The sequence below is a fragment of the Strix uralensis genome, unplaced genomic scaffold, assembly GCF_047716275.1.
Source record: "Strix uralensis isolate ZFMK-TIS-50842 unplaced genomic scaffold, bStrUra1 scaffold_469, whole genome shotgun sequence".
NCBI lineage: Eukaryota > Metazoa > Chordata > Aves > Strigiformes > Strigidae > Strix > Strix uralensis.
The window spans coordinates 27,767-35,302 of NW_027437063.1; the positions used below are offsets into that span (position 1 = coordinate 27,767).

At 62.2% G+C, this 7,536-nt stretch overlaps 1 protein-coding gene across 1 annotated transcript; it reads left to right on the forward strand.

Moving 5' to 3' along the window:
* Positions 1-1,450: 1,450 nt before the first annotated feature.
* On the forward strand, positions 1,451-4,702 carry LOC141938967 (uncharacterized). Its single transcript, XM_074858003.1, has 6 exons — positions 1,451-1,621; positions 1,747-2,066; positions 2,789-3,055; positions 4,042-4,304; positions 4,411-4,509; positions 4,627-4,702. The coding sequence occupies exons 1-6, from the start codon at positions 1,451-1,453 to the stop codon at positions 4,665-4,667; spliced, it is 1,161 nt and encodes a 386-aa protein (XP_074714104.1). The 3' UTR covers positions 4,668-4,702.
* The last annotated feature ends 2,834 nt before the right edge of the window (positions 4,703-7,536 follow it).

Sequence of the window (7,536 nt, forward strand, 5' to 3'; positions counted from 1 at the left end):
GGAGGGTGGGGCAAGATGGTGGCAGAGGGTGGGGCAAGATGGTGGTGGTGGGTGGGGCAAGATGGCGGGGGTGGGTGGGGCAAGATGGCGGCGGAGGGTGGGGCAAGATGGCGGCAGAGGGTGGGCAAGATGGTGGTGGTGGGTGGGGCAAGATGGCGGGGTGGGTGGGGCAAGATGCGGCGGAGGGTGGGGCAAGGTGGTGGCGGTGGGTGGGGCAAGATGGCGGCGGAGGGTGGGGCAAGATGGCGGGGGTGGGTGGGGCAAGATGGCAGCGGAGGGTGGGGCAAGATGGTGGCGGAGGGTGGGGCAAGATGGAGGTGGAGGGCGGGCCAAGATGGCAGCATGGGGACCTGTCAATCACCCTTAGCCCCACCCCATGGCAAAACTATCAATCACCCTTAGCCCCACCCCTTGATGAAACTGTCAATCACCCTTAGCCCCGCCCCATGATGAAACTGTCAATCACCATTAGCCCCACCCCTTGATGAAACTGTCAATCACCATTAGCCCCACCCTTGATGAAACTGTCAATCACTCTTAGCCCCACCCCTTGATGAAACTGTCAATCACCCTTAGCCCCACCCCATAAACCACCTGCCAGTCCCCCCCCACCCCGCCCCACCTGTCAATCCCCTTCATCCCACCCCCCCCCACCCCCCCCCACCCTCTTTCTGGCCCTGTGGGCGTGGCCACAACCTCTCCCAACCAATGGCCGCCCACAGACGCCCCACGGGACGTGCGGGTGGAGGTGACGCCATCGTCCCCCGTCCACGAGGGCTGGGAGGTGACGCTGAGCTGCCGGGAGTCCTCCAACCCCCCGCCCTTCGCCTACACCTGGAGTTTGGGGGGCCGGGCCCTGCCCCACCACAAGGCCCAGGTCCGCCTGTGGCCCATCAATGCCACGGACGGTGGCGCCTACACCTGCCAGGCCACCAACAGCTTAGGGAAGGCCACCTCCCCCCCCTACCACCCTTGAGGTCTACTGTGAGTGGGGCAAGATGGCGGTGGCGGGTGGGGTAAGGGGGCGGCGGGGTGGTCAAGATGGCGGTGGGGTGGTCAGGATGGTTGTAGGGTGGTCAAGATGGCGGTGGGGTGGGTCAAGATGGCGGTGTGGGGGTCAAGATGGCTGGGGGGTGGTCGAGATGTTGGTGGGGTGGGTCAAGATGGTGGTGTGGGGGTCAAGATGGCTGGGGGGTGGTCGAGATGTTGGTGGGGTGGGTCAAGATGGTGGTGGGGTGGGTCAGGATGGCGGTAGAGTTGCCAAGATGGCGGTGTGGGGGTCAAGATGGTCGTGGGGTGGGTCAAGATGGTGGTGGAGTTGGCCAAGATGGCCACGGGGTGGGTCAAGATGGCCGTGAGGTGGTCAAGATGGTGGTGGGGTGGGTCAAGATGGCGGTGGAGTTGGCCAAGATGGCGGTGTGGGGGTCAAGATGCGGTAGAGTTGGCCAAGATGGCTGTGGGGTGGGTCAAGATGGTGATTGACTGGGTCAAGATGGCCGTGAGGTGGGTCAAGATGGCGGTGGGTGGCCAAGATGGTGGTAGAGTTGGCCAAGATGGCGGTAGAGTTGGCCAAGATGGCGGTGGGGTGGGCCAAGATGGCGGTTCAGCGGCCAACACGGCAGTATGGTGGTCAGGGTGGCCATGAGCTGGCCAAGATGGCCGCAGGGCGGGGGCGTGGCCCTGCCCCTTCAGCCAATCGCCTTTAGCCCTGCCCCTCCCTTAGCCCCGCCTCTTCCTCCTCCCTAGACCCCGCCCCGAACGGCCATTTTGGAGCCCCTCACCCCTCTCCCGGCCCTGGCCGGTTCCCGCGTCACCTTACGCTGCCGCCTCGGCCCCGCCCACCCTCCTGCCGCCGTCCAATGGCGGCGTGACGACCGCTGGGAGGTCCCGCCCCCGGCCCCGCCCTCAGCTTCGACGCCGACCCCGCCCGCGCCGGCCTCTATCGCTGCATTGGCCAAAATCCCGCCGGCGTCGCCTTCTCCCCGCCCTTTCTGTCGTCGTCTGGTGTGTGGCGGTTTCAAGTTCCCCCCCCCCCCCAATCAGTGGCGGCGGTTTCGGGGGGGGGGGTGGGTGTCCCTGGAGGCAGTTTCAAGTCACCCCCCGCCCTGTTTCCACTCCCCAAAATGGCGGTTTCAAGGCCTTCAACGATCATTTCAGAGGCCTCACCCCAAATGACGGTTTCAAGCTCCCCCTAGAGCCTTTGACCACCCCCCCCCCCAGCCCTAAATGACAGTTTCATGTCCCCCCTCATGGTTTCCACTCCCTCAAAATGGCAGTTTCGAGGCCCTCAATGAACGTTTCAGACTCCCCACCCAAATGATGGTTTCAAGCCCCCCCGGGGCTTCTGAGACACCCCCCCAAGCCCTAAATGACAGTTTCAAGGCCCCCCCCAGCCCTAAACGACAGTTTCAATCCTGGCCTCCATCCTTAAATGACAGTTTCAAGGGCCCCCCCAGCCCTAAACGACAGTTTCAATCCTGGCCTCCAGCCTTAAATGACAGTTTCAAGGCCCCCCCAGCCCTAAACGACAGTTTCAATCCTGGCCTCCAGCCTTAAACGACAGTTTCAAGGCCCCCCTGCCCGCTTTTGATCCTCCCACCCCCAAATATCGGTTTCAAGCCCCGCCCCAAGCCCCACCGACAGCAGTTTTCTCTGCCCCCCCGCAGCTCCCATTCGCCTTAAATGACAGTTTCAAGCCCCCCCCGCCCCCTTTTAACCCCTTTTTACCCCCAAATCTGGGTTTCAAGCCCCCCAACTCCTCCTAACGGCGGTTTCTCCTCCTTCCCAGACCCCCCAAGTTTGTTCAGGTGTTGCAGAGTCCGGGGGGGCCGGTGGTGGCCGGGGGGGGCCCCGTACGACTCCACTGTCGGGTGGGGGCGGCCGAACCCCCCAAGGTCAAGGTCACGTGGTTCAAGAATGGGCGGGAACTGCCTGACCCCGCCCCCACCCTGCTCCTGCCGGGCCCCGAACCCGCCGACGCCGCTGCCTACGTCTGCCAGGCCCGGAACGAGGTGGGGGGCACCCGCAGCCCCCCCCCTCAACCTCGACGTCCGCTGTGAGTCGCACCCCAAAAATTTTCTCCCCCACCCCTGGGGCTGGGGGGACCCCCAGAAGTTCAGGGGACCCCAAAAAAGGGGTCCCAGGGGTCTGGTTTCCCCCAAAAAAGGGGTCCCAGGGGTCTGGATCTCACCAAAAAGGGGGTCTCAGGGGTCTGGACCCCCCAAAAAAGGGGTCCCAGGTGCCTGGTTCCCCCCAAAAATGGGGTCCCAGGGGTCTGGACCCCCCAAAAAAGGGGTCCCAGGGGTCTGGTTCCCCCCAAAAATGGGGTCCCAGGGGTCTGGACACCCCCAAAAAAGGGGTCTCAGGGGTCTGGAGTCCCCCCAAAAAAGGGGTCTCAGGGGTCTGGGTCCCCCCAAAAAAGGGGTCCCAGGGGTCTGGGTCCCCCCAAAAATGGGTCTCAGGTGCCTGGTTCCCCCCAAAAATGGGTCCCAGGGGTCTGGAGTCCCCCAAAAATGGGGTCCCAGGGGTCTGGACACCCCCAAAAAAGGGGTCTCAGGGGTCTGGAGTCCCCCCAAAAAAGGGGTCCCAGGGGTCTGGACACCCCCAAAAAAGGGGTCTCAGGGGTCTGGAGTCCCCCCAAAAAAGGGGTCCCAGGTGCCTGGTTCCCCCCAAAAAGGGGTCCCAGGGGTCTGGTTTCTCCCCAAAAAAGGGGTCTCAGGTGTCTGGACACCCCCAAAAAAGGGGTCCCAGGGGTCTGGGTCCCCCCAAAAATGGGGTCCCAGGGGTCTGGACACCCCCAAAAAAGGGGTCCCAGGGGTCTGGGTCCCCCCAAAATGGGGTCCCAGGGGTCTGGTTTCCCCCCAAAAATGGGTCCCAGGTGCCTGGTTCCCCCCAAAAATGGGGTCCCAGGTGCCTGGTTCCCCCAAAAAAGGGGTCCCAGGGGTCTGGTCCCCCCAAAAAAGGGGTCCCACACATTTGAGCCCCCCCCCCCCAAATAACAGGGGGTCCCCCAACACGCGGCTGTCGCCCTTCCCCCCACAGTCCCCCCCCAGGGGGTGCAGCTGGTGCCGGACCCGAGTCCCCGTGTCCAAGAATTGACCAACGTCACCCTCCGGTGTCACGTCACCTCCCAACCCCCACCCAGACCTTCGAGTGGTTTCGGGAGGGGCGACCCCTCGGTCGGAGCCCCAAGGGATTGTGGGTAATGGGGGTGGTGACCCCCCAGGCCTCGGGGCGCTACCGCTGCCGCGTCACCAACGACATCGCCGCCGTCGACTCCTCCGACGTCATCCTCACCGTCTACCGTAAGACCCTCCCACCCTCTTCTTTGGGGGGGGGGGGGGGGGGGTGTGGGGCGCCCCAGATGTTGGGGGGGACCCCAATTTTCTTCCCTCCCCCCCCCCCTTGTAGATTCCACCACCACCATCCTCCAAAGGACCTTCTTGGGTCTTGGCGTAGGGTTGACCATCGTCTTGCGTTGGGCACCCTTGGGTGCTTCCTCCGCCGCCGGTGAGCCAGGGGATGTGGGTGTGTCTTACCCCCTCCCCCACCCCTTTTTTTTTATCCCCCCTCCCCAAAAAAAAGGATTTGGGGGGGACCCACGTGGCCGCGTTGTCCCCCCTTTAGGTGGAAGCGGCAGGTGGCGGCCGATGAAGAACCTGTGGTAGAACCATCACGGACCTTCTTCCTCTGCAATAAAAAGGTGTCCCACCCCCCCCAGGGCCACCCCCCCAAGTCACTTGGGGGGTCTGTCCCCTCCCCCCAAGAAATTGGGGGTCCTCAAGGTGCTACTTGAAGGGTCCCCCCGTTTTCCCGCAGCCCCACGTACCGGGTCCCCCAACCTCCTCGTGGGCCGAGGAGACCGACACCATCAGCTACTCGTTGTTGTCACCTCCTGGACTGGCTCTGTCCCCAGGTACCCCCCAACCCCCCCCCCCCCCCCCCAAAACGCCAGAGGGGACCCTTGGCGCACCCCTCCCCCACCCTTTGTCACCGGGTGTCCCCCCCCCCCCCCCCCCAGGTTGCAAGGGGACACCGTTGTCTACACCGTCCTCAAGAAGAACGATGGGGCTGCGAAGGTACCGGTGTCCCCGATGTCCCCTCATGTCCCTCTTGATGTCCCCCATGTCCCAAATGTCCCCAATGTCCCCCCGATGTCCCCCTGATGTCCCCCATGTCCTCCTTATCTCCAATAAGCTCAATGTCCCCTTGATGTCCCCAATGTCCCTCCTGATGTCCCCTTGATGTCCCTCTTGATGTCCCCCATCTCCCCAATAACCTCAATGTCCCTCTTGATGTCCCCAATGTCCCCTTGATGTCCCCCATGTCCCAAAGAACCTCATATCCCCCTTGATGTCCCCTGATGTCCCCCATGTCCCCCTTGATGTCCCCAATGTCCCTCCTGATGTCCCCTTGATGTCCCTCTTGATGTCCCCCATCTCCCCAATAACCTCAATGTCCCTCTTGATGTCCCAATGTCCCCCTTGATGTCCCCCATGTCCAAATAACCTCAATGTCCCCCTTGATGTCCCTCTTGATGTCCCCCATCTCCCCAATAACCTCAATGTCCCTCTTGATGTCCCCCATGTCCCCCTTGATGTCCCCAATGCCCCTCCTGATGTCCCCCTTGATGTCCCCAATGTCCCCCTTGATGTCCCCCATATCCCAAATAACCTTAATGTCCCCCTGATGTCCCCAATGTCCCCCCGATGTCCCCCATGTCCCCAATGTCTCCCATGTCCCCCATGTCCCTCTTGATGTCCCCCATCTCCTCAATAACCTTCATGTCCCCCATGTCCCCCTTGATGTCCCCAATGTCCCCTTGATGTCCCCCATGTCCCAAATAACCTCAATGTCCCCCACACCCCCCTCCATGTCCCCCTTGATGTCCCCTTGATGTCCCCCTTGATGGCCTCGATGTCCCCCATCTCCCCAATAACCTCAACGTCCCCCTTGATGTCCCCCGTGTCCTCCTTGTCCCCAATAACCTCAATGTCCCCGTGTCCCCCTCGATGTCCCCATCTCCTCAATGACTTTCGATGTCCCCCATGTCCCCTTTGATGTCCCCCATGTCCCCAATAACCTCAATGTCCTCCATGTCCCCCTGATGTCCCCCTTGATGTCCCCCTTGATGTCTCCCATGTCCCCAATGTCCCCCTTGATGTCCCTCTTAATGTCCCCATGTCCCCCCCGATGTCCCCCATGTCCCCTTGACGTCCCTCATGTCCCCCTTGATGCCCCAATAACCCCAACGTCCCCCGTGTCCCCCTTGATGTCCCCATGTCCCAAATGTCCCCCTCCACGTGTGTCCGTCCCCCCCCAACAGGCCACCGAAGGTCCCGACTATGAGAACGTCCCACCCGGTCCCAGCCCCAGGGACAGGGATGGGGACAGGGAGGGGACACTGGTCTACGCCGCTCTGGCCCTGTCCTCCTCGGGGACACCACGGGGCCACGTCGGGGATGTTGGGGACACCGTTGAGTACGCCGCCCTGAGGCGCTGAGACCTTGGGGACACCGAGAGACGGGAAGAAGCCACCACGGGGACACGGGAAAATGTCACCAGGACTTGGCCACCATGGGGACATGGGACAATGGGGACACGGGGACACCATAAAATGGTCACGGGGACACGAGGACTTGGCCACCACGGGGACACGGGAAAATGGGGATGTGGGGACATGGGGACACCGTAAAATGGCCACAGGGACATGAGAACGTGGCCACCATGAGGACACGGGACCATGGGGACAACAGGGACATGGGGACACCATAAAATGGCCACTGGGCATGAGGACTTGGCCACCATGAGGACACGGGACAATGGGGATGACAGGGACATGGGACACCATAAAATGGCCACGGGGACATAAGATTGTGGCCACCATCAGGACATGGGACAATGGGGACATGGGGACACCATAAAATGGCCACAGGGACACAAGATCGTGGCCACCATGAGGACATGGGACAATGGGGACATGGGGACACCATAAGTGGCCACGGGGCACGAGGACATGGCCACCACGGGGCCACCAGAAAATGGGGACAATGGGGACACCATAAAATGGCCACAGGGACATGAGAACGTGGCCACCATGAGGACACGGGACCATGGGGACATGGGGACACCATAAAATGGCCACGGGGCATGAGGACTTGGCCACCATGAGGACACGGGACCATGGGGACAACAGGGACATGGGGACACCATAAAATGGCCACGGGGACGTGAGAACGTGGCCACCATCAGGACATGGACAATGGGACATGGGGACACCATAAAATGGCCACAGGGACACAAGATCGTGGCCACCATGAGGACATGGGACAATGGGGACATGGGGACACACAAAGTGGCCACGGGGCACGAGGACATGGCCACCATGGGGCCACCAGAAAAATGGGGACAATGGGGACACCATAAAATGGCCACAGGGACATGAGAACGTGGCCACCATGAGGACACGGGACCATGGGGACATGGGGACACCATAAAATGGCCACGGGGCATGAGGACTTGGCCACCATGAGGACA

Coding starts and splice junctions, on each gene's coding strand:
- LOC141938967 (XM_074858003.1), top strand. CDS start 1,451: ATGGCTGTGGGGTGGGTCAAGATGGTGATTGACTGGGTCAAGATGGCC. Junction 4,305..4,410: donor CGTCATCCTCACCGTCTACC/GTAAGACCCTCC, acceptor CCCCCCTTGTAG/ATTCCACCACCACCATCCTC. Junction 4,510..4,626: donor GGGTGCTTCCTCCGCCGCCG/GTGAGCCAGGGG, acceptor TCCCCCCTTTAG/GTGGAAGCGGCAGGTGGCGG.